The sequence below is a fragment of the Cebidichthys violaceus genome, unplaced genomic scaffold (genome assembly GCF_023349555.1).
Source record: "Cebidichthys violaceus isolate CVI_PGR_0920_01 unplaced genomic scaffold, fCebVio1.0.p SCAF_10, whole genome shotgun sequence".
NCBI lineage: Eukaryota > Metazoa > Chordata > Actinopteri > Perciformes > Stichaeidae > Cebidichthys > Cebidichthys violaceus.
Genome location: NW_027176263.1, coordinates 3,574,359 through 3,601,618, shown reverse-complemented (window position 1 = coordinate 3,601,618; position 27,260 = coordinate 3,574,359). Strand labels below are relative to the sequence as shown.

The following is a 27,260-nucleotide window of genomic DNA, read 5'->3' as shown; positions in this document are numbered from 1 at the left end:
CCTTGGGGCCATTTGTTTTCCATCATTCTAGCAGATTGGAGTCATGCTCGCTGTGAGTCATGCAGGGTGGGTGGATGTCTACACTGGGTGTGGTGGGTGAAGGATCTTAGTGGCGCTTGTGGCTGCAAAGCAGAGGCATAAAGCGTCCAATTTGGCTAAAAATTGCATGAAGCGGATAGGGAACTTTTATTATGATCATAGAGAGTTAAAAACAGAGCTTCTGGGTGTGTAATTCCTAATCTCAGTAGTAAGCAGGAAAACTGACCCGTCAACAGCTGCACAAACATGCTGATCAGCCTTTTGTACAAAGACCTGGAAGTCAGTTAAAATGTCTTTCACTAGCATATTTAGTTTTGCATGCTGCTGTTTTTCCACAGAAACTCTGTTTATGCGTGTTCAAATACTGTGTGTTTATGTAATAACACAGTGACTGAAACCATATAGTCTCAATGTTCTGTTTCGACTTCCAATGTGGGCACCAGATGTGTTCCAGCTGCAACAGCACGCTGCATAGCCTACAATAGATCAGCAGACACTGAAATGGTTGCACGCCTGCAATCCATAAAAAGAAAGACCCCCCCCCCCCCCCCCCCCCGAATCACTCCTTCCCTTCCCACCTCCTCACAAAACTTTGCCAGTTTTGAAAAGTGGCGACTCAAGCAGCAGCAGCAGTCCACCACTTTTCTTTTTCACAGTCGACTATCTGTCTTTGCAGAGGTGAGTCAAGATAATTGCTTCCCTCAGGCGCTGTTTTTTTTCTTCTTCTTTTTTTAAATTCAAACTGTTCGTGGCGTCTGCTACACCTGCCTGCCAAGCTCCAGCACTGATGGGCGCGGCTGGGACCTGTGCCCAAATCTCTGTTTTGACTCGCCTGGGAAAGTTAAGCAAAAAGGCACAAAGGGACTGAGGACTTTAAGAACATCCCACCACGACGCGTCAACATCATATCAACACATTAGCTCTCCAGTGGACGGGAGCAGTCGGTCCATCTTGACAGGAATCGGGATTTGATTTTGTTTGTTGTTCGAGCTGGCTGAAGGTATGGATTTTAACAACATAAAGTACACTGGAATAACCTGGAGACTTTTATTTATATATATATATAAAGTTTTTTATGCTGGATGGTGCGGGGTTTTTCTTTTCCCACATGGCTGTTGCATCTCTGCACTAACTAATTGCTCTCTGGGAGTTTGGTGATGGGCTGTCAAAACTTTTTTTTGGCTTTATAGTTATAGGCTTTGTCGTGTGGAATTGCGCAAAATCCTCTATTATCCCGTTAAAACAACTGAACGTATTTTATAGCTTGTCTTTAAGGTCTTGTAGTTGGTTTTGGGATCAGTTTTCTTCCGGTGGTATCTATAGAATTAGTCTGTTATAGTGATCTCAGGATAGTTTTACATGTATTTTTGCCGTGCTATTTGCATCCTTCTAAATATATTGCAGGACCTGATAGCTGTAGCACCAGCTTTATGTGACTACAGCCTTGTATATTTGCTCACCAGGTCAGTTGCAGGCTATAATATTGAGTATGGTACAAGCTTTAATGGAAACAAAAAAACAAAACAGCAGATGTATTCAGAAATGTTGGTTTAATTGACTTTCACTAAAATTTTGCTTTTCTCAGAGATGAAAGAAACTCTACTCACTTTGATGAATATTCTTTACAGGCTTGATTCTGGTTTCAGTGGCCTAGGCTATGAGGAAAGAGTAAAAATGTCATTCTTTGGATTATTTCTGCCATTGTGTTTTCTAAACGTGATGTTAAAGTGTGCAGTAAATGAAGCACATGCTGTTAATGTCCTTGGCTGGCAGGGTGTGGTGAGAGGATGGTCTTTCAGAGCTGCTCTTTTGTTCTTTTGTTAGTCTTCAAGGCCACAACTTGAATAAAAAAATCTATTGAAATCTATAAATGATGCTTTGTAAGTTCTGGGGCCTTTAGTGTGGTTTCCATTATTCACATGACATTTAAACATCTAAACAAAGTTATTCATTTTTAAATACGATAGAGGTGATGTCTATATCTTGGGCCTACTGCAGAATTTCTGTATTAGTCAAAATCAGTAAAAACAGGATGTTCGAGGGCAATTGGATCCACTGAAATATTAGATTATGTTTTTTTAAAATATGATCATGTGACTGATGACATTTTTCGGTCTTCAGTGGCATGAAATTTCACATTGATGCAGTAAACATCAGATACAAACGGCCTGGTCTTTAACCCAAATCCTTCCTGGAATAACAACTGGTATTTGCCCTTTTTCCCATCAAGTGTTTGCTAAAATGCCATTTAAACAAGTCAAGGAATAAACAGACTTTTAACAACAGTTGGCGCAGTAAACGCATGACTGTGGTCAACATTTTATCATCATCATCTCACCAGATAAAATGGGATGGACGAGTTAACGAGACAGATGGACTTCTCAGGAGGCTTGTCAGAAGAAAGGGGTGAGATTTCAGAATTTATTTATGATGTTTTTAAAAAAAGAGTTCAACATGTAAACACGAGTTAAAGGGCTGGTTCACCCAAAACACTTTCACACACTTGTAGATGTATGCAGATAATAAGGGTTTTATACGAAGAGTGTTGGCGATATACGCCACTGAAATGTCTCTGGCAACGTAAACGCAATGGAAACATGTGTTTTCCAAAAACAATGCAGACCTCAATGTGGCAAGATATATGAAAATATGACATACAATATGATATAAAAGTGTAACTGACCCCAAAACACCTACACACTTATTTTCTTGGGTGATGCTTTTGTCTCTCTTATTTGGGGGCTTACTATCTCTAACATCATGGCATGCCTTCACTGGTGTCGGTTTCCATTTCTGTTCCTCGCTCTCAGGGTGTAAGTCATCCTCCGGGTTTTCCTCCAGTCGTCATAACTGAATGTAAAAGCGCAGCTCATCTTGGCCTAATGACTTTTGACACGGATAAGGATGGCGAAGCCAAGGAACGCCTGATTATATGTTTGATGCTAACTGAGAAGAACATATAATCAGCCACCCTGTTGTCCTCATGTTCTTCTCTTTTTCTATATGTCACTTTTAAAAGAAAGTTGAGTTTGTCTCATTTACACTCAAAACAGTTTGTTTCAAAGTGCTTTACAGAAGAGTGAAAGGACAGAGAGGAAAAAAAAGAGATAAACAAGATACAAAATTGTATACGCAGTTGGAAGATAATAAAAAGCTAAAATAAGCTTTAAGATGATTTTAATGCACTGATTTGGCTTCTCCGGGACTTTGTTGGAGGTTGTTTAAAAGTCGAGAAGCAACGGCATCAAAAACATGACCACCTTTAGTTTTGAACTTTGACTCTGAAACACACGAAAGTCCCTAAAAGGGTGGAGACCAAGGAGGAGGAGGACAGGAGCGAGGAGGCAGCATGAAACTGAAATGGAATCTACATTATCTGTAACTGTTAAAACTCAACAGGCTGCAGCTGGAGAACAAGATGCCTCCTAGTGGAGGAAGGGTGTTATATTAATATAAATGATCTGCACCACTTCATTATAAACACAACATATACACACACTTTATTTAATGAACTCTCCACACTTCCTTGTATGCCTCTATGTATTATGAGACTAAAGGGCAAACAAACATGTATACATTCACAGCATCGAGGCCAAGTTTAGGCTGAAGGTTCATTATTGCCCTTAAAAATAGTTTAACAAAAAAAAAAGGAAATTTGGGCACAAAGAACCACTTACTTCATGGAGATGATTTAGCTGTTATTTCATTATTTATCTGGTGATAACAATTAAACAATCTCCATGACAACTGAGCAAACTATCTGCAGATGAAGGCCGTTAGATCTGGCTGAAAGCTCAGGAAAAAAGTGTGTCAGTAAAAATCAAAGCTGTATCACTCCCAGAAAAGACTTTTGTGTTTTTTAGTTGTTTTTAAATTTGACAAGAATTTACTGTGCCATCTAAATAAACCTTAACTTGAACTAAAACTACTTAAACCTTTACACACGATTACTCTCAACATTCAGAAACACTTTGGAAACACATTGAAAACAGTTTCTAATACGCACCGGTTATAAAGGTTATTAATAAGCTGCAGCTAATGGCTTCAGATAGTTAGTAAGTCACTTATGGTACTAATGCGTTATTAAACAGCTCTAAGCCTTTGATGATAACAACAACTTTTAAGTCGTCAGTTTGTGGAGAATCTCTCTGGCTGGTGAGTCATTAATAGTCAAGTGTTTACTTAAAAGTTCTGAATGTTTAACTTTCTAATAAACCACAGAGTCTGCAGTTATACCTGTTTGTAAGTCGTTAGTCAGCATTAATAAGAGGCTGCAGGCATCTTACTGTCTAATAAGGGTTATTATAATGATGATATTAATCCATTTAACATGTACTTGTAAATGTTAATAACTTTTGAATAAATTGATTGTGGTTCAAATAGGTCAGAGGTCAATGGTTAGAAAGACAAAGCAACTGTCCTGCTGGAGGATAACAACCAAACCTGGCAACCTAAAATGCTTTTTCTTACTTATGACCTATCACTGATATTAGGCATTATTATAAAATTATTATTATTATCAAACTATATTACAAAGTGCAACTGAAAGTGTTACTACAGCGCTGCACTGACGCTAAATCCATCAACACTGTATCAATCAAAGTCACATCAATTTAACTCTGGAAGGGTAAAAAATCATCACCAGGCCAGTCACTCAACACTCCAGTCAGAACTCATAGATAACTCTCGGGATAATACAGTCATCATTTACTTTCTTTTTCATCTGCTCAGTTGTGCGAGAAACTGTGACCTCCACGTCCAGACTGACTTCTCTACCACCAAGTGAGTGTCTCTTTCTTCAAGTCATGCTCGCTTTAATTATAAACTAAATGCATATTACAATAATTATAGCCGAGCAGGTCTAAAGGAAGTACCCGGTGAGTAACAGCGTCTCCTTGTTTTGCTGTGTGTCTTCTCGTTGCTAGAGGGAACCAGCGGATCAAATCACAGGAATATGTCCAGCAGTGCTGGAGGGCTGGGCTTGGAGAAGAATGTCTTAACCCAGAACAGCAGTGGAACTTATTTCTCTTCATGTGAGAGCAAATTTCCACTCATGATCCAAAATTGGGAAGTTGTGGGTTCGTCTTTGGACGAGTTTTGAGACGTTGAATGTTGTATTTTTAACAACCAGTAGAAAGAAAGAGAAGCACTGATTTAGATTTAGTTTCACATCACTTGCAGTTTTTAAGAACCTCCAGTTCTTCACTACATTTATTTGATTGGTATAGCTGCAGGTTACTTTAAAAAGTCAGATTTTGTTTACAAGATGTATGAAGAGCTTATAAATTATGAGGCTTTGTTATAGATTACCCAACAGTATACCTGTGCAATAAGGGCAGACACAATTTATTACACAGTTTACTAATCAAATAGTCCAAATCATTTGAGAATAATTGGGACTGTTTTGATGATCAGCTTTAAAAAAGGTAATGGTTCCATCCTGTCAAATGTGAGGATTTGTAGATTTTACCTTTTTATTATCATCATTGTTAATATTATTGTTGTCAAATAGTCAAAACAAACAATGTAAAAGTGTCAGATGTCAATTAATCAGTGAATTAATTGGGAAAATAATCATAATGAAACTAATCATCAGCTTATGTAAATATAAATAGCTCCACCTAGACCAACTTACACATTAACTGAAGTATCTGAATACTGCCTCCACCACTGCCCATAGCTTCCTGTGATTTCCTTGAGAGGAACTGAAACTGCAAACAAATAAAAAAAATCCTGCAAAGAGCTTTGTTATTTGGTACATATCATAAGGAACATGGGCACAACATTGAATCACTACACTTGCAAAAATCTAGATAGTCTTATAGTCAGTGCACAGCCGGTCAGCTGAACATGCAAAATGTAAAAAAAAAAATCCTGCAGGTAAGCATGAAGTTCAACATATGGTGAGTAACGTTTCAAATAATAAATAAACATTTACTTGGGTGTCAAAGGATCAGTGTTTACAGTCATTAATATTGTTCCCTCATAGAAATTCCTCTGCAAATCAATGACTATTCCCAAACCTAACACAATTAATCAGAAATAAATGTCTCCTTAATTTTGCAGATCTTTCCACAAAATTCCTAGAAAATTATAAACAAATAATGGGACCTGTGAAATACAGTGTTACTGTTAATGTATATACTTATACTGTTGGGTAGTTTAACGCACAATGCATCATAATCTCAGCATATGTTTTGTTTTGTATGGAAATCTTGATAAAGTAACTACAGCTGTCAGATAAATGTAGCACTTTAAAGTGACTCAGGCATATTCCTTTTTCTGTGGACGTGATCAGGTTGCAGGAAATCAAAAATAACCTGCATGCATCATCTCCCCAGCTTCTGTAGGCGTGAACACGAACAGCTACAGCTCCTCCTCAGGAGTTTACCTCGGAGGAGACTCCTCAGGAGGTGATGGAGGGGGGCTCTTCATAGACGGAGAGGGGTACGGAAGCGCAGGAGGAGGAGGAGGAAGAGGAGGAGGAGGAGGAGGCGGAGGAGGAGGAGGAGGAGGAGGAGGAGGAGGCGGCGGGGGAGGCAGTAGAGGGGGAGGCAGTTATCTGGTAAGCTCCGTGTCAAAGGTCAGGTCCAGCTCATCGGGTGGTGCCAGGAGAGTGCAGACTGCTGGCTCATCAGGAGGCCTGTCTCCAGTTTTCCGGGAGAGGACGCACATATCCAGCCGCTCAGGAGGTTATGACGGTGAGATCCTGTTAATATAAGAAGTTGGCATCAAGGGAAGCCTAAAACAGAAGCACAAAAAGTTCAGGAAACGGTTGTGTATGAGGGCGCTGTTAATATCTCTGTTGCCATTGTGTTTTTCTTTTCTAGGAAGTTCCAGTGCCAATTCCTCTCCAGAGTTTACACGCAAAGATTATGGAATCTATTGTAAGTGAGAGTGACAGCTGTATGTGATTATATACTTTATGATCACGCAATATTTTTTCAGGTTTATCCTCATATGTCTGTGTTTATGTTGTTTTTTTTCCTGTCTGTTTTTTTTTTCCCAGGCTCCAGCGCCTCAAGAGGGAGGAGCGAAAGCAGAGGTATTCAATAACTGTCCCCCCCCCCCCCCCCCCCCTCTTCTCTTCATTATTTCTGCACAATCTCACTCTGAATTGTCCCGGCTTACTTTCTTATTAAATCTGGATTCCTTTGTCCATTTTCTGTGTGTGATTTATTTCCAGAGAGCGAGATCAGAGCCAGATTACAAAGTGCCTCTCCCACCGCCAGCAGATGTAAGACACATTCATCCATTTACTGTTGGTTATGTAATTCCTCATGAAGCAACAAAAGCATCTTTATTAGAGTGTGTCCATTCAAAGTACCACATGGATAGTGAAAAGATTTTTTTTTCCTGCAGGGTCACTTCAGAGCAGTATGTTTTTTGAATTACGATGCTGTCGAATGCTTTGGCTCAGCATAGGACATTCCTTCTCTTCCACCTCTCACATGCATGTTTATGTCCATGAAATCTCAATTAGTAACACATGTGCAGTTCACCCCAGACATAAGGTGTACAGAACATCAGCACATGAAAAAGCGTGAGATTTCATGGGATCATGGGTTTGTTTGCATTGTGTTCATGTGGGGAAGAAGTGAAGGGGTAGATTTGTGGTGGCAACAATGGCACACATGAGTCACTGTTTGCAGCACCACCCTTTCAAAACTAAGCAGTGGAGAAGTCAGAGTTTTACAGACGCTGATCGCTCCCCCTGCTGACTAAAGTGCATAACTGTTTGTTTTTTAACAGTTAGTCATTCTGTGCCACCTTAAACCTATCTCAGTACAGCTGGGTCTCAGATTGCTATACTGCATATTATGCAGTGGTGGAAGAAGTATTTATTACATAACATTTATTTAGCAATCCAACAGCATGGAACAGAATTGGTACTGTAGGCCTACTCGAGTACAATTTGGAGGAACTTTTACTTTACACTAAGTTTAATACATTTTAGGGGGAAATGTCCTTTTTACTCCACTACATTTGGTAGATTAATCTCTTTCAAGATTTCACACACAAAACACATTGACTCATAGAGTATGATGCATTGTTACACATCAAACTACCCAGCAGTAGGCTGAAGTAGTTGAAAATATGTGTCCCACCTCCACCAGCTACAATGTTAAAGGGTAATACAACACTGACAGCAGCCAGTCTTGACACGGTGGAGGAAACTGACTGAACCCAAATTTCAGAAACACACAAAACTGAGACAGAGAGCTGGTGCAAATGAAGAATTTATTAACAACACTTAAATGTGGTCAAAAGCTTACGTCTTAGCAAAAAAGATAATGTACAATCTAGAGTAAATCCATTATCTGATCTGTGGGGTGGTGGAGTTTAAGGAAGCCCAGAGTTTATTGAGGATGATTAGGCAGCTTGCCACCACATCTGCACATCTGATCCCACTCCTGTAATCAAGCACACCCACCCACACAGTCAAAGAGAGAGCAGGCTAGCAGGAAGAAGCAGATAGTATCACAACTCTACCTTACTTGTATGATTGGAGCACATTTTGTTGACAATACTTTTGTACTTCTACATCAGTTAAAATTATGAATGCAGAAGCTTTATTTTAGTGAAAATACTCCATTACAAGTAAAAGCCCTTTGTACTTAGAGGTAGGCTATAACCACCCACATATACTAAAGTATTGAAGGTAGAAATACTGATCATGAATGACCACTTTCAAAGTATTAATTGTATTGTTTTTTATTTAACGTTGGATTTTAGACTGTTTATATTAGTGCACCCTCTTGCCACACAGATAAAGCTAACTAGCTATACAGCTAAAGCACGCTAGCTTGTAAGATAGTGGCTAGCCTTAACTAAAACTAAAGCTCAGTTTACTTATTGATTTAGCCGTTTTCGAAAAATGTCCAATTTGATAGACTGACATTGTGCCAATTCAGTTAGTAATTCGACATAACTAATTGAAGCACTAAGCTAACGAAATCCAATCATGATGGAGGAAAATAAACCTAGCTTAAACTCTGCTAATGTTAACTAGCTTAGCAGATCTCAACAACTGCCATTCAAGCTTTGGACTCTAGTGAATTTCATATGATTTGGTGTGGTTAAGGTACCTTTAGATGATATATATAATTGTTAATAATTTATTTCATTATACATTTTAAGAGTGGTCAGACCGACAGTCAATCAGTGCAGCAGAGAGAGACATTTAATTTCTATATTGACTGTAAATGAGCAAAATAAAGTTTTTTTAAACAATTTATTTAAAATGGAAGAAAGCTGAAAGAACATATTAGTTGGTAGATACTGGGTTTTTCCTGAAGATTAGCTGAAGGCAGAGTGCAGTACACTATCTGTATTTTTAGGTATTGAAATTAAAGCATTACAAACTATTACACGGTTTTCTGTCCAGCCTAATAAATCCTTTTTTTTCTCAATTTAAATGCTTCTGTAGTTACGACTCTCTGCCTATGGTGTAGTTTGTCGATTCAGTAAATATAATTAAGTAAAAAGTACAATATTTGACATAAAATTTTAGTGGAGTTTAGTGAAATTAGAAGTACCTCATTTTGTTTCCTGAAATGAATTGCTCTGAGATATTGCAGTATTATATTTGGTGAGCATTGTTTGTGCGACTGTTTTGCAGGGACGGAGCTGGATGACGTGAAGAAGCTGCTGAAGGGACGCTCCTGCAGCGTCAGCCCCACTCGCTCCTCCAGCGCCTCCATCACTCTGCCTGTCCCTAAAAAGGCCAGCGTGGAAACCAAAACCATCTCTGTGGCCACTCAGTCGGGTATATAGCCTTACCAGAGTTGAACACATGCACATACTCTACATGCACAGACACCTTGTCTCCCTCCTACAGAGGTGTGGTTTAAAATAGCCTCTCATGTATTAGCGTTACATCTGAGTGAATCCTGAAATACTTCTCTGCTGCACGAATAAAATGACATACAATATCTCCTTTCTCATTGGAATATATCAATACATTTTTACGAGTGAAGGTTAAACACACTTTGTTTTGATTTATGTATTTTCTTTCCTGCAGGTTCATTTGGCTCTGGTGTGAGATCAGCTGGGTTCCAGACCATTGATACATCAGGATTTTATGATCCCGCTCTGACATCTGGGCAATTTGATACTGGTGTAAAATCAGGCCATTATGATGTCACTCTGAAATCAGGCCAATATGATACTGGTGTCAAATCAGGACAGTATGACATGAGTTTGAAATCAGGGCAGTATGACACCAGTGTGAGATCAGCCCAGTACGATACCGGTGTGAGATCAGCTCAGTACGATACTGGTGTGAGATCAGCTCAGTACGATACTGGTGTGAGATCAGCTCAGTACGATACTGGTGTGAGATCAGCCCAGTATGATACTGGTGGGAGATCAGGCCAGTATGACACGCTGGACGCTACACTTCCAACTTTCTCCTGGTCCACCACGACCCTGCCCTCTGCCTCCACCACAGTGGTTGCTGGCAACACCAGCAGCTACGCGTACCAGGCCGGCACCAACAACATGCCAGGAGGATCGTTGCCGGGAGGCCTCACCTCCCCCTCATCCCTGTCAGGTGAGACCAAATGTCCCTTGAACATTACCTGCAGGTGAAATGTCGTCTTATTTGTAATGAAGTAGTAAGAGATGTTTTGGTGACTGTTTTATCTCTTCTAGGGCAAAATGATGTACTGTATATAGAGTTACACATACATAAACAAATATACAAATGAGCAAACACTTTTATATGGTTTGTTTTATTTTAATTCATTTTATTTTTTTATTTTTCTGTCCATGTATTGGTTTTCTTGTTTTGTGAATATTCATGTGCAGCCTGTGTGTGTGTTATTTTATGTTATTTAATCAAATCAAACCTTACATTCTGTTTACAGTTTACGGCTTCCAGAATAATCTGGCTCCCACTTCTGCCAGTGTGCTCACCACCAGTGGAGGAAACATTAATGCTACCGTTGGAGGTACGGCTGCATGTTCTGACAATTTCCACTCTATCTTACATCCTACATATTTTGCACTCAAAAATAAAAAATAGCACCTTTCTTTAGCAAGTGTTTAACTTTGTGTGTTTGTATTTACAGGTTATGGCGTTCAGAAGAACTTGTCAAATGGTGGTGGTGTCGTCAGCTCTGGAGTCTCTACAAGTAAGTCCACAATAGTTTTAATATAATCGGAAATGTATCACAGTCAAAAACAATTCTCAAACTTAAATGATTCCTGACTGTCTTGTCTGTTGTCAGCCACTAGATCCCAATCTGATGATGCATACAAGAGAGACTATAAGTTCCTGCTCTCTGAAAAGGAGAACGTTCCAGCCAAGAGGGATGCAGAAATGCTCATTATGGCTAAAGACAGCGGGAAGCAGTTCACCAGCAGCAGCGTTCAGATGGGCGGAGGTGAGTCAGCTACTTACTGCCTCCTTCTGGAGAAACACTGAATTTTCTCCCAATTTAATAGGTTTCTCAACTCTTTGTACACCCAATTTCCCCACATCCACAGCAGGCTGTAAAGCTTATTCAAACAGTGTACAAATATTCTGTTTTAAATAATGGCATACCATGCAGCCTTGATATTGGTCACTTGGAGGCTGTTAATAGACAGTCCTGATCCCATTGTTAAACTATCTCTGCATTGATCCAACATATTTGTTTCTTAAGAAAGCATGAACAACCTGATTTGATTTTGAATTAACATTTACAAATGTTTCTAATGGTTAGATTTCATAAATCGTTTTAATCAGAACAGGAACTGAAGTACTATCACCATTACCAGTATTTATTTGTTGTCTTGGGGACAGAAAAAAAAAACATATTTATTATTTATTCTCTTCTATCTTTCTTCCTCCTCTTTTAAATTGAAGATATTTGCTTAATTATATACTTACGTATATACTTTTTTGTCTTTGTTGGTAAAGCCCTCTCTGTGTTGTGTAATTGTTTATTAATACTCAATGTTCTCTCATTCTTAAACAGCTGTGTTTTTTTTAGTTCTGCTTGTTAAACACAATAAATACAATAAAAGTAGTATTTTAAAAAAGTGCTTCTAATTTTCCAGGGTCGTTATCAGGAGATTCAATGAAGAAAGAGAAGCTTATTTCAAGCTACAGTGAGACAATGCCACTGAAGACAGAGACGGGCAACTCTTACTGTGAGTAGTTCTAAATGAGTAAAATCTAAAACAACTAGAAAGGCTTTGATTCTAGAAATAGATATGTGATGTTTTTTTTTTTATTTCTTCATCAGATGGATCATCTGGAGTTGTAATGAAAGACAAAGCCACCTATGCAGGTATTTTTGATTGCACGTATGTTAATATTTACATTAATAATGAATATTTTAGTGTTTGAAAGTGAGGATTTTGCACTGTACTCTCCGTCTTCAGAGATTCACAGGGACAGCGGCATCTTCGGAGGAGGCGGAGGACTGTGCTGCTGCTCCGACGCTTGTTGCTCTTGGTGGAAATGGCTGCTGGGTCTTCTCCTCCTCTCCCTGCTCCTGCTTGGACTCCTGTTTGGGCTCATTGCACTGGGTAAGGCTGGCTTATACAACACAATGACATTTAATAGAGAACAATAAAAAATCTCCCCAAAGATAAAACCTTAGGAGTCGTGGGATACTCTCTGGAGCTACTCTGCAAAGAAGCGCGTGGGAGGGACTGCTTTTGTTAGTTTCTAAACGATAAAATGTGTGTTTCAGCTTTTACGGGCTAGTGAGCATTATTTCACAGTGCTGCTAAGAGCTGTGGGACAGTAAATGTAATCCCCTCCCTGGAAATTTGATCCGTGGGTACTGTCCCACTGCCATAAAGTTGGCCTGGCATTCATCCTCAGTGGAGCAGCTCCAGAAATGCTTTCTTGATGACATCAGAGAGTTTGTTTTCCTGCAGCAGGAGACTTGTTGATGTGAATTCATCCTGAAAAAAATGTGAGAAAAAGAGAACCATTTGCAACCTCTAATGCTTTTAATGATATGTAAGCTTGTGCATGCCCAAACCTGTTGAGCAGGTACTGACTGATGTATAGTGAAGTTATCTGATAGGCCTACATACAGTAGACTATATGTGACGTTCCTAACTAAATTGAAGCTGAAAAGAATAATGTTCAACTGCTCTGTAGCAGGTTAAAGGTAGATACAAAAAAAGTCAAAGGTTTAAGTGTCATACATATTGCATATGTTAAATATGAATTGATTAGTAACAGATTCATGAACTTGTGAGTTAAATCTGAACACACAGACATGATGCACATATTTTAAAATTCACTGTGACTTAAACTTTCCAAGGACATCATTATCATTATTTCCATAGTAAATAAATGTCCAAAGATCTGAAAAAAATGCGTTCCTGGCAACTCCAGAACTTGCCTGAGAATCCTGTTTTTCTAAGTATGGAAGTAATCCAGTAATGGTTAACTGTTTTATTTCAATGTTATATGCTTATCTTATACTATTATTCTTTTTTTTAATCAATTATATAGTTCACCACCCCATTCCAAAATATATCATTTTTGTATTATTTTTTTTTTTATTTCTATTGTCGTTTTTACAGTTTCCCTCTGAAATTCAGTTGATTTAAAAGTCAGAATGGTGTATTTAAGTGTTATTTAGATCAAAAAAGTGTCTTCCCTGATGACCATTATCTTGTAAATACAATACTGTTTTAATAGTAACAATAATAAGCTTAATTTTTATAGCAAAATGTCATGCATAAATGAAACACAAACTGCTTTACATGAAAGTGAATGCAAAACAAATAATCATGCCATTTACCATAAAATAACAGAGATAAGCATTCAGCCGTCAATTTTCAGAAGTCGAAGCGAGAGAAGTCTTCTACAGCGGATACGTTCATAACCTGTGGAAAACACTATAGTTTATATATATATATTTTCTAATCACTGCCTACACAAGTGGTCCTTGTATGTTTATCTTACCAAATGTTGACGTCTCTTTCTCAGCTGAAGACGTGAGAAAGCTGAAGAGTCGAGTGGCTACGCTTGAGTCCACGGGGGCTTCTGCTCATACCAGCCGGCTGTCAAGTTCTTCCAATGACATCGGCATCCATAGGGCCACCGGAGCTGCAGATACCGACAACACTGACAACACGCTGCACGTCGACGCTGGAGGTGGAGGCTCGAGCTCCAAAACACAGATCGCTGGTGCTAAAGTAAATGGAGATAGTTCTGCCACTGGGGCTGTAGCGTCCACCGAGGTCAATGCTAAAGCTGCCGGTACCAGCCTCAGTGTTGGCACTGGCCTTGGGACCGGAGGACACATAGACGCTGCTTCTCTTCACATGAAGATCCAGCAGATGTTAAAAGCTGAAATGCAGTCACAGTCATACAGAGGTACTGCACATATATACTGACTACATGAATACACAAACACACACACACACACCCTGCATTGAACTGTTGTTTTCTATCCAGCTTTTCTAGCATCGTCAGTGCAGGGAGAGAGAGGACTGCCTGGACCTAAAGGTGAAATTAAAATATTTATTTCATAAAATCTAAACATATACTCTTTTATTTTTTAAGTTAATTAACATGAGTGAATTTGTTATTCGTTTCAGGGGACTCTGGAACTAAAGGTCAGGAATAAAATCACTTAGTGTAACTTTAATTCAGCTACTGTGGACTGTCATCTAAATTAAATGTATGTTTTACTTTTCACAGGAGATTCTGGTTTCCCTGGACTTCCAGGTGAGCAATGATGACTAATATTTTCATTGAGTCATTACCATTATTTTGCTATTTCTTGGAATTTTTGCATTGCATCGTAATGTCATTTTACTGACTGTGACTGTTGACTTCAGGTGCTCCGGGTGCAATGGGACATGCAGGCCCTGAAGGTCCAAAAGGACAGAAAGGAGTCCAAGGTACAGAAAACGCTTAAGTTGAAACTACATTGTGCAAGTACACTGCTTAGCTTCTTAATAGTGAGGCATTTTATCTGTGTGTAAAATGTCCGGTCAGGTGATCATGGAGTGGATGGGGCACCAGGCATCAGGGGTCGCGAGGGCCCGGCTGGCCCCAGAGGTGAGGCAGGATCTTCAGGCTTCACATCGAAAGGTGAAAGAGGTATGGCTCAGATTCTCAGCATCAACAGAGCTTTTGTGTGTATTAGTAATACTAATGAGACCTAGTTTATCTTGATTGTGTCACTGCAGTATCTCATGTTTTGTTTTATGCAGGTGCCTCTGGGGATCCTGGGCCCGTCGGCCCGGCTGGACCAAAAGGTGACAATTGTTGTAGTCTTTTGACCATTCAAAGAGCTTTACACTACATGTCATCATTAGCCCATTCACATACACACATTCACACACTGATGGCAGGCTGCCGTGCAACGTGCCAACCTGTCCATCAGGATCTAAATTCATGCACGCTCACACACCGATGGCACCAAAATACATTAATTAATTCAAATAATAATAATAAATTAGAAGAATATCTCAAAGAAACTAACCAATTTGAGTCATGGCAGATAAAATACATCCACATATATATCTATTGTCTAGGGGTTAGAGAAATAAGTAAGTTGGGGTTATCACTACATAAAATATTTTTTTTTACATAAAATTACCGTTGGTTTTACTTGCTGACAAAAGGTGCATTTGTAACGTTTTATTGCCTCATTGTGTATGAACGTCAAACGGCACCAGGTGGCAGCATATAGATAGCTTGTGAATAAAGCCTCCATATTGTTTTGTGAAAAAGCAAACAAGCTCTACCTTGAGGTAGACGCATACAGTAATTAAGAATGAAAATGCCCCAAATGGTGAATTCTAGTTATATATCTTTATCTACTGTATTACAATTATTCATATTTTTGATAGAGTTCTCGCTATAGCACCCTTAACAGTCAAAATATATAATCAATTAATTTAAGTAATGTCAATAATGTATAAATAAAAGAAAAAGTGTGATTATTTTGCAATTTTTAGGATAATTAGGCTTTTATAGACCTTAATTCCAATGTTAGTTCCACATTAGTTAATTCAACGTTCTTATTCAACATTGTTTTTCCTTTCTAATAATTATTAATCTATGATCTAGGTGCACCTGGAGGTCCTGGACTTTCTGGAGCACCAGGTCAGTTTCTCCCGGTCATCATTCATGTAGATCACAGTGACTCCAGAAACACCGGCTGAGTTTAATTCAAATTTACCAACTGAAAATACTGTTAGCATTTTACTTAAACTGTTTTGTTTAACGTCAACTAGGTCTTCAGGGGTTCCGTGGCGAGGCTGGGCAACCTGGACCTAAAGGTAGGTCACATGGACTTTGTTCATTTGAAAAATACCCTGAAATTCGCTGTTAGTTTATTTTCTATATTATAATGTTACTCACAGTCATATTGTCCCTCAGGTGACAGAGGGATTGGTGGACTCCAAGGACTTAAAGGTTTGTTGTAACTACATCAGTTTCTCATAGGACTTGTGGGGTCAGTGAATGTTTCTAACTACTTTAATTCATGTTTATTTTAGGTGAACCTGGTGACACAGGTCTCAGAGGTGTGAAAGGTCAGTATAGCTTTGTCAAATCAGCATGTACTACACTCTGTGCAGTTTTCTAAAACAGTTGTCTTACTCCTCAGGTGATCCTGGTGTACCAGGGCTGCAAGGGTCAGCCGGAGAGAGAGGACCCAAAGGATCAACAGGTGAGTCACAGGAGCTCCAGCCTCAGATAAGTAATAATGATAATGAATTCTCAGACACTCAGAGTGTGGTATTGTGCTTAGCTTAGCTTAGCACAAAGACTGGGAGCAGGGGGAACAGCTAGCCTGGCTCAGTCCAAACACAATTCACCCACCAGCACCTCTAAAGCTCACTAATTAACATGTCATATCTTGTTTGGATTAAACAAACAATATATGATGTGTTAATTAATGTAAATTTTTTTAACAACAAAAAAACAATGTGGTAACATGACAATTAGCTTTTTTACGAGGGGTTGTGTGCTGGACTATTTCTTGTCTCTGCTGGTTGCCTGGAACCTGCTCAAAATGTTGAACTATTACTTTAATAGGTGATGAGTGTGCATCACAACAAAACATTCACCCTTCCAAAAAAAAACGGAGAAAGCGTTTAAAAATTGTATATAAACAATTTAATTTTGTCTTTTTTAACTGTATACATTAGTTATTTAAACGATTTAGATAAATGTAGTTTAACTTAATAGCTCACTTATCTTTCTTTCTATCTTTTTTTCTTAACTTGTTATTGTTATGTGAACACACCACAGCTGATTTCAATGAGGCAGCAACGAGAGTATTAAACTAGAAAATTCCGCAAGAAATTTTGACAGTGTGGCTGCTACTGCCCGAAGACGTCGCAATATATACACACACCGATATTACTGGTAGTATCGTTGAGGTTCGATTGAGATATCGCTTCTCTCGTTTCTGCATTGTAGATTCATACTCTTGGATTGAATCTCGTATTTGTGGGGCTTTTATTTTGAAAGGGTGGGACTGGGTGGGTGAGAGAGGGGGAGAGGAGACAGAATCATAATGTTTGACACACATACACAGGTTATTAAATGACAGGCTTTTGTGTGTGTGTGTGTGTGTGTGTGTGTGTGTGTGTGTGTGTGAGAGAGAGAGAGAGAGAGAGAGAGAGAGAGAGAGAGAGAGAGAGAGAGAGAGAGAGAGAGAGAGAGAGAGAGAGAGAGAGAGAGAGAGAGAGACAGACAGACAGACAGACAGACAGACAGACAGACAGACAGACAGACAGACAGACAGACAGACAGACAGACAGACAGACAGACAGACAGACAGACAGACAGGAGGTCTAACAATGCCTTTGACTGAATATCTCCAAGTCATTTGTGTGTGTGTGTATAGAGAGAGAGAGAGAGAGAGCGTAACTGGTTGCCATGGTGAGGATGCACCTGGTGTTAGAGGCAGACTGATTAAGAAACGTTACAGTAAACAGTGATTTTGAACAAAACTCTTGCCTCCTTTTAACAAAAAGCAGTAGTCTGAGTGCCAAAATATGGGTATCATGAGAAAGATAAGACTCTGCCGAACGCGCTGATGAGGGTTTTAGCTCTAGAGCAATACAGAAACTGGTACCGTCTGCTTTCTTTGAGAAATTAGTGTCTAATGGAGCAGTTGGTTGGATTTCTTGTTGCTCTGCGGCTCTTTGAGCAAAATGTGTAAGTCCGTTGGATCCATAGACATCTGCGTTTGACAGCACAACATTTCCAAGCTTTTTGGCCAAAAATGGTGTATAAAGAGTACAAATTGTGGGACACAGAATATTTTCCTGCTCTGCTCCACTCTGACAGTTATGCCCTCACTCTAGCGCTGAACATTCCGTGCAACACACACCCATTATAAAATCTGAAACGGACCCAAAATTTTCCTAAAACTTAATCTGTGACTTCATGAAAACTGTGCTAGCTATCAAAATGTCCATTTGGCTCAATAAAGTCCATCGTTTTGTCTATGTTTTAAACTTTGAATAATTTTTGTACGTTAATGTATGGCTAGTCAATATGGGCCCAAAGTTAAGTGTGTTTTTGCTCTCTTCATGCCGAAACCCCATTCAAGTGAATGGAGAAATTTTGCTCAGATTTTTGGTATTTTCGGGGAAACCGCTGGGCAAATCTCTGTAGAAAATACATAGCACACGATTCCCAATCAGGCCGCACGTTTTGATGTATTTTTTTGCGCTGGTGTTGGCAACGCTGTGTAAGGGAGAAGCGCGGGAAACTTTCTGAATAACTATTATTATGATTAAGCTCAATGGATTATAGACAGTGTGCTTTGGCACAGGTAGTACTGCCTTTGTGCTACAAAGCCACACTGAATAACATAATCCTCCAGTGGGTCTTCTTATACAGATAAGATACAACTTTATTTTTTCAGAGGAAAATTGCTGTGCAGCAGGTGCTATACAAAATGGGAAACGTGTAAATACAAAATTATAATATAATTCTATAATAGAAAGCCTCTTTTACTCTTCATACTAATAGATTGACATTGAATATAATTGTTTTCTTTCCTTTTTATGTTGTCAGGGTTGTCTGGAGCCGATGGATTTAAAGGATCAAGAGGTAAATGAGTCATTATACAAACACTACAGATACATCTATTGAAATGTTGATTTGATATACACAGTGATTTAACATTTAAAATCTCACTCAAAAGTGTAATTTTTTACCCTCAGGTGATGTTGGACCTGCTGGGCCACCTGGACTCAGAGGTCTTTCTGGGCCTGCTGGAGATGCTGCACTTCCAGGTAAACTGAACCTGATGTCACTCCCATGAAACAGAGTCTGCAGCTATTTCAACATTATCATTAGTATTAGGATGATATAAGATATATTCATGATTACCCCCCCCCCCCCCCCCCCCCGGTCTGTAGGAACCCCTGGGCTTCAAGGACCACCAGGTACGACTCTACTATCTATTCAGCACAAATTGTAGATTTCCCTATTGGTTGTGGGGCACTATGATTTTGATGCTCTCAACCCTAAAAATGTACTTGTGTCTTGCTTTTAGGGATACCAGGGAATCCAGGAAGACCCGGCTCTAAAGGTACATCTACTGTTAACTTCAGCTTTCCTTGAGGGTCATCTGCTGCAGAAAGTGCACTCTGTCTAAAATACCACGTGTGCTATTCATCTGTGCGTCTGATGTTCCACATTTCTTGTCTGTTTTAGGTGAAACAGGTGAACCAGGAAGAATCATCAATGCAGGTAACAGATTGTGATAAAAAAAAAGATATTTTAAAACCTTGTTGATTAGATTATAGTTTGAGGATATCTAACTATGACTTGTATTTATTTACCAGCTGGCTCCACATCTGTCGGCATCCCAGGACCACCTGGGCATGCTGGCCCTCCCGGTCCTGCGGGTCCTCCAGGATTATCAGGTCTGACCCTTGACAGCTGGGAAATAAGCCAGATGGTGTCCTTGGCATTCTGCATTTTAGCCCTGAAATATAACATCAGTAGTAACAATACTTATACTATGATTTACCTCCTCAGGTCCCATTGGCCCTGCTGGTCTGCCTGGCCAACCTGGTAGGTCACTGCAGATTATGTCTTTTAGATCAGATATGCGGCCATCAGAGTCTCATGAAAGCTGCATTGTTTGTTTTCACAGGTGCTAAAGGTGACAGAGGATATAAGGGAGAGCAGGGAGAGCAGGGAGAACAAGGATTAACCGTGAGAACAAGTGAAAGTCTAAGCTCAAGCTCAAGTGAGTACTTTTTTTGGGATGTTTTCTTTGTGTTTAGAGGTGAGAAATGACCTGCTGCGTCTGTGGTGTAAGATTATCTTCTGAATACAATAAAAGCGACGACTATGTCTCACTTAAGTAAAAGCATGTAAGTGTTATCAGTACTTAAAGTAAAAGTACTCATTCAGACAAATTGCCACTGTGATTGTTATATGACATTATCATTAGATTACAGTACTTGAGTAAATGTACTAAATTACATCCTACCACTCGTAGCTCATAGTAGCTAATTCTAGCAAATAATGAAGAGTACAATGTCAGTTTATTGACTGTACACTTCCGTACTTGTGCTACTGTTACTACAGGTTAGCATTATTATTGTCCTGTAGTTGTAACCTGTGGCCACAATGGGCGCTGTTGAACAGAAGTTACATCGGGTCACTTTAATGTAATTTTCTACATGTTTAGTCTGGTTTGTTCCTCTCTACAGACAAGAATACTGTTCATTACTTACAAGTATATTTCTGTTTCTGCTTTAGGGCAATTCAGTGCCAATGGAGGTTCAGGACAACCTGGCCCACCCGGCCCACCGGGTCAACCTGGACGTCCAGGCAAATAAAACACACCTTTGTTGCAGCATTGTCAAAGACGACATCTTTAATGATTGATGAATTACCACAGTGGTCTTGTAATGTTCTTCAAACTGTGTTACTGACTGTTTTAAACATGTTTCCATTAGGAGATTCAAGACAAGGACCCCCAGGACCGCCTGGGCCTGCAGGTCCTCCAGGCAAGTATTTAAGCTCATTAAATACACAGTTTCAAATATGGACTGTGGCCGGTGGATCATACCGTGTGTTTGGTATTATGTGAATCTCATCCATTATTTATATCAAACTTTATTCATCTTTTTTTAAGGTTATGGAAGACCAGGACCTAAAGGAGACAGAGGAGACACAGGCTTTGGATCCAGCTCTGGTATGATGCTAAATCTAAACTTGTTTAATGTTGGTTTGACTCAATACAGTAATTAGCAGTAACAGAAAAGATTTTCAACACTGCTCTTCTTACAGGATCTTCATATAGTGGACCACCGGGACCACCAGGACCACCTGGATCATCAGGTGATCAGCTTTTGTGAAGACCTCATATTGTTAGCTTCATTTAAAGAAACGTACCCTTGTTTAGTTTTAGGAATATTTTATTATAACATATCTGTCGTTATTTCAGGTACTCCTGGACCCAGAGGATACCAAGGTAATTGTCTCACTTTATTTATGGTGTATCTCTTTTATAAATCACTCACTCTGTCACCAAACGATCCAATACATCTCATTAAATAACTTGCTTAAATAAAAGTAAATAACTTCACAAAAATAACAGTGCAATCATGTGTGTCTCAGGTGAACCAGGCCAGCCAGGTGTGCCCGGTACCCCTGGAAGACCAGGAAGCTCTGAGAGAGGTCAACACCACACACAAATCATACAAAGTCGCATTAGAAATATATATGATAACCACACTACAAAGGCCATATCCACACATGTGATATAACTGTATGTTCATTTCTTCATTACAGTGTCGACTTACGGTGGAGGAAACGGGATCCCTGGACCACCAGGTCAACCGGGACTTCCTGGACTTCCTGGACCACAAGGAGTTAAAGGTACCAGCACATCGAAACTTGTAAATGCTGTCAATGTTTTATTGTCTGTATTTCAAAGTGAATACTGTGTGCGTCACATGATGAAAATGCTTTTATTGTTTCTAAGGGGACACTGGAGCTCCTGGTTATTCTGGCTCTTCAAGAGGTAGAGAAGATCATGATTACAATAATACACAAAGTCAAGCATTTTTATCTTGTAAAAGCATGAATAGTTCCCAGTTGCTTTAAATGTTTATATTACCTTCAAAGCTTTTACTATCTCATTTTTTCCTCAGGCACTATCTCAGTCACCTCAGGCCCTCCTGGCCCTGCAGGTCCTCCTGGCCCTCCAGGCCTGCCGGGCTCCTTCGCTTCTTCCAGTGAGATGCGTCAATACATCAATGACTATCTAAGTAAGAGTTTTTCTGAAGCAAGGTCTCACCCTCACAGGCTGTCAAGGGGACAGAACAGAGTATAAACAGGTTTTATTTGTTCTATGCAGGTAGAAGCAGACAGTCCAGTATCCCCGGACCTCCAGGTCCACCTGGGGCTCCAGGAATCCCTGGAACCTTCTCAGGCTCTATCGATGACATCTCCACTCGTATCATTGCATATCTGCAACGTAAGTCTGCGCTTCTCCCCAGGGTGCATATTACTGAATGACAGTTGGAGGAATGTTTACGTATGGGGCATAATAATAGCAGATTGGGGGCCACCAATAACTGTGTTCTGCAATTTCAGGCTCTGGCTCAGGCCTCAGCATTGGTGTGCAGGGTCCTCCAGGACCACCTGGTCCACCTGGACCTGGCTCTGGCTCTGGGTCCCTGACAGTCAGTGGTCTCATCATCATGCTTCAGAGTAAGTACGATACATACTCCGGCTGAGCCAAGTGGAATCAGATCCATATAGTCTCCCTACAGCACTCTACTGTCTCTGTAAACCCTTCAACATCATCTTATTTCACTGTGAAGACAGAGAAGTTTAAACTAAACTAAAAGCTGAACTATGTCTCTCTGCTGTGATCTGTCTAGGAGACGATGTGAGGAGATATTTGTTAGGACCACCAGGGCCACAAGGACCACCTGGACCACCAGGCCTATCAGGAGGAATTTCAGGCAGTTATAGTGTTGAGGAGATAGCCACATACATCTTCAAAATCATGAATGGTAAGCACAGGTGGCACTAAAAGAAAAACAATAACCCTGGAAGTGATACCTGTACTTAATCTATTAGTCAGTCAGTCAATCAAGTTGCTTTTATTGTCGTTTCCAGACAGAGGGATTGCTAGAGGTCCGCCCGGCCCGCCCGGTCCTGCTGGGCCTTCTAATGCAGGGGGCTCTGGCTTCACTACCGCTACCATTGACTATTCTGCCCTGATGAGAAGTAAGTCATCGTGTTTTCCATTGACAGACACCATCTTGTTGTCGAGCCGTGAAAAGTTAGTCACTCACTCATCATCCATCCTAAAAAACAAACCATATACTTATAAACTTATTGTGTCTTCATCTACTTAGATTCAGAATTCCGCACTTGGATTAACTCTGCCCTACAACACGGTACTCCCGGTCCTGCCGGTGTCCCGGGGCAACCTGGCCCTCCTGGTCCTCAGGGTCCGGCAGGAGTCTCCACTACCAGTGTGCATACGTCAGGAGGTCGTGGCTACAGCATGGAGGATATTCAGCGTTACCTGCAGGGTGAGTCTGACCGAGTGAACGAACTTCATATATTGTATAAACTGAGGCTGAAATCTTGAGGCTTAGATTCACATAGCAAGGTAATTTAATGCAAATGTTAAATCGTACAACAATAAAAACCAAATGAGGTTGAACACGATCCATTACATTTAATGGCTTTAATTTAATCATTTTGATTTGAATCCATCGTCATCCTATCTGTTATTACACTGTATACAGTACAGTTCAATTATATCTATATATATATCTATATTATTCATAGTACCCTCAATTTATAACAAAGCATTAATTACACTTAGAAGAGGAAGAAAATAATGATAATTATAATAATTATAATTGCCCCCTTGAGAGGATATTTACTGAAAACTAAATTAAACATTTATACAAAAACAAAACAGATTGGAATTTATTTTAAACATGAACCAAAGACAGTGTTTTTATGTTTGCAGATGCATTTCCTTTTTGGTGTTTTAGACTATTTCCGGTGACCCTATAAACAATTCATTACTACCAATATATCACAATAAATACCATGTATACAAAACATTACATTCGTCCTCCTCTTTAAAAAATACTGTTCTCTAAATATCATTGCTCTAGTTATGAAAATTCCAAGAGAAATATCAACAATCACAAATAAAGAATATAACATTATAAACAATACACTCTTTCATCTTAACTCATCAGCGAGTACAAATGTTGAATATCCATTTTTAAATATAATCATACAAGAAGTGTGCTCTGTTGCACCTTTAACCACACCCAACAGTGATCTCACGGTGTACTGACACACCCTGGAGTTCACCTCTACATCATTGCAGCAAGAGTGAGGAGGTAAACCACTGGAGGACAGCAACAACTTGATTTTCCTACCTTTATGTCGTGTAAAATCAATTAGAGACGTGTTCAATCAACTTCGTGGTTGCTTGATGGTTTTTTGTTGTCCACTCTCGATTTTGTAGTCTACAATCAATGAGGTTGCACAAGGTTTCCTCATCTCCCTGTGCACGTGTACATATTTGACTGACAATAACGTTGACTTGAATCTTTCTCAGGTTCTGGTTTCAGAGGTGTTCCCGGCCCACCTGGTCCACAGGGTCCTCCGGGACTACAGGGTCCACCAGGCAGTTACAGTGGATCAATTTCCTACAATGGAAACTTCCCTCGGGAGACTATCCGCACTGAAATTCAAGAGTATCTGACCAGTAAGCTCCTACACAGACAGGTTAAAGACATGTGAGCACAGATGAGTGCGGATATCAACTATGAACTTCATCTTTCAGGTGACGGTGTTCGTCGTGCCATCAGTGGCCCTCCGGGGCCTCCAGGGCCGAGGGGTCAGAAGGGAGATCGTGGAGACCCGGGTCACATCCAGAGCTACGCGCAGAGCCAGAGCTACACTAATAGTGACTCTCGATATGGCTCTGAGCGCAGAGAGACCGACATCAGCAAGCTCTCTGAGACTCTGGATTACTCCAGCGTCGCCGTAAAAGTTTCAGACTACATCAAGAGTGAGTCGAACCTAAACACCCCCATCGTCTCCCCTTCATTCATAGTGCAATCTTTCTTTGTTTAGTTGATATGCTCTACTGTACTCTAACTACTCTAAATATGCTCCAACCACAGTTCCCATAATGCTTTGGAGATGATGCCCTTTCTGAGGATGTCATTATCTCAGATGTCGCCAATAAACGTCCATAAATTTGCAGAGTTATGTTTTTTAAGTTTTATTTAGTATCAAATAAATCCAGTGATATTTATCTGTACATCTTTGGGTTAAGTGCAAACAGGAGGAACTGCTCATAGCTAATTTGGCATACCTTGAATGGTGCTAATATAACCAAATTTAACAAATATCAGCTAAAATCAGAGCTCATATTGTTGCCCAAAGCTCTCAATTTTGTTTGAGTTTGCCCTGAGTGTCAGCCTTCTGACTTAAGTGAAGGATCAGAGTACGTCTTCCTCCTCTGGCCAACAACGATGATAATGATGAGTGTCACTTCAGTACTTTGATGCATCTACCCTCCTCTAGGTCAAGGCCTGCTGCAGGAGTACCTGGTTCAGGGTCCCTGGAGGGCGAGTGTGAGAGCGATCCAAGGCCCCCCTGGTCCACCGGGCCCCATCGGACCTTCTGGTCAGAGCCGCGTCATCGGTGCCTATGGCAACGTCACAGCTGACCTCATGGAGTTCTTCAGAGGTGAGGATACAAGAGTTTAGAGTTCAACCTTACAGCAATAGAAAACCAGACTCATGTAAGTGTAGTTGGAAAATGTTGTTCATCACAACTGAATCTGTGCTTCTGCTCTCGTGCAGCATATGGCACCATCCCCGGCCCCCCAGGAGGCCCTGGACCAAGGGGTGACCAAGGGTACCCGGGACCCAGAGGAGAAAAGGGTATATTTAAACACAGCGTATTTTCCAGAGTGCTGTTTTTCGTGAAGTGATTGAGAAAAGCAAGTCTGAGATTGTCCTTATGCTCGCAGGTGATCCTGGGCGCCCAGGTATACCGGGACTACCAGGGTCCTACACTTTCCAGATTCCACACAGAGTGCAGAAGAGGGATGCAGGTAACTTAAGTGAAATGTTGTTAAATCACATAAAAAATGTCCAGTGTTTCAAACAAGTAACAGCGTTTCTTTTCATCCACTGTAGGAGATAAAGTTGTTGGTCGTCGGCATCGCCGTCACGCCAGCGGTGGCTAAACATACTACTGGATCAAGTCAGATTTATTTTAGTCATCTTATTTTTTAGGTGTTAAACTGTAGCAATGCAAGTAGTCAAAAAGCTTTTTATTGTTGCCAGCTGTAGAACAATCACAGGACAAGTTGAGAAAATAAAAGTGGCCAAAAATGCAATAAGTCTCTTTAAACCTGCTTAAGTAGAGGCATGGATTTAGCTGCTGGTCAGTGTCTTTGTCACACAGACTCGATTATTTTTGTGGGTGTATAATGTTTACTTTTCTAAGTTAGCTTGCAATCAAAGTTTTTTATTTTCCAGGGGCAGCTTTGCTTAAGAGAATATCTATTTTTAAGCAATTAGTAGCTGAGTAGTATTTTAATGGCACTTTGCATCTTTTCCCACTGCTCTTGTAACTTGAGTTACTGGTGTACGTTTATTTTTTTTTCTATTCGTTGTCTTTTGAGGATTATATTGTATTGAGGACTATATAAGTGTTAAATGTTGCGTCAAGATAACCCTTAAATGATTCATAAAATTCAATATTGGCAGATTATCCACATAAATCTAGTCGACCTCCAGCCTGTACGTTATACATTCACCCCTAACAATTTACATTTGTTAACTATATAAAGGAATGCATCATTACCAGTCAGAGTGAGGGTCATTTGTGCAGCAGGGAGGGGACTTTGGTTACCGTAAATGTTGCTGTAGTGAGGACTGATGATTTACTTGAAAGGTTTGTTGGTAAAAGAAATAAATAACATTGTTCGCATGGTTGAAAGACAGATAATCACTAAGAAATGACTGATTGGATTGTATATTTTTGTATGAGAGCGCACTGAAATTGATCTATTTTCTTTATACCATTAAGTGTTGAAAAGATTAAATTATAAAATGTTCACAGATCATGTTTTACATAGTGAACTTATTGACATCTGATCAATATATTTGAAAGACACACAAAATAAATCTATTTTTGGACTTGGGAGTCTTGATCTTCACTCGAGGTGTTTCCAGACATTTAA

The 27,260-nt window shown here is 39.9% G+C and overlaps 1 protein-coding gene across 1 annotated transcript; it reads left to right on the top strand.

The window, feature by feature from the left end:
- The first annotated feature begins 681 nt into the window (after nt 1-681).
- On the top strand, nt 682-27,216 carry col17a1b (collagen, type XVII, alpha 1b). The gene is made up of 56 exons (XM_068720961.1): nt 682-1,039; nt 2,381-2,445; nt 4,771-4,821; nt 4,965-5,072; nt 6,381-6,740; nt 6,870-6,926; nt 7,049-7,084; nt 7,226-7,276; nt 9,662-9,808; nt 10,064-10,594; nt 10,911-10,994; nt 11,115-11,177; nt 11,274-11,429; nt 12,088-12,180; nt 12,276-12,320; nt 12,415-12,561; nt 13,988-14,377; nt 14,459-14,509; nt 14,602-14,619; nt 14,705-14,731; nt 14,845-14,907; nt 15,005-15,109; nt 15,223-15,267; nt 16,085-16,120; nt 16,252-16,296; nt 16,397-16,432; nt 16,516-16,551; nt 16,626-16,688; nt 19,055-19,090; nt 19,204-19,275; nt 19,402-19,428; nt 19,539-19,574; nt 19,700-19,735; nt 19,831-19,911; nt 20,027-20,062; nt 20,145-20,240; nt 20,759-20,830; nt 20,959-21,009; nt 21,138-21,197; nt 21,293-21,343; nt 21,450-21,476; nt 21,623-21,682; nt 21,797-21,883; nt 21,990-22,028; nt 22,159-22,275; nt 22,365-22,484; nt 22,604-22,720; nt 22,894-23,028; nt 23,135-23,245; nt 23,377-23,556; nt 24,612-24,761; nt 24,840-25,067; nt 25,589-25,753; nt 25,870-25,950; nt 26,040-26,123; nt 26,209-27,216. The coding sequence occupies exons 2-56, from the start codon at nt 2,391-2,393 to the stop codon at nt 26,256-26,258; spliced, it is 5,304 nt and encodes a 1,767-aa protein (XP_068577062.1). The 5' UTR covers nt 682-1,039; nt 2,381-2,390; the 3' UTR covers nt 26,259-27,216.
- The last annotated feature ends 44 nt before the right edge of the window (nt 27,217-27,260 follow it).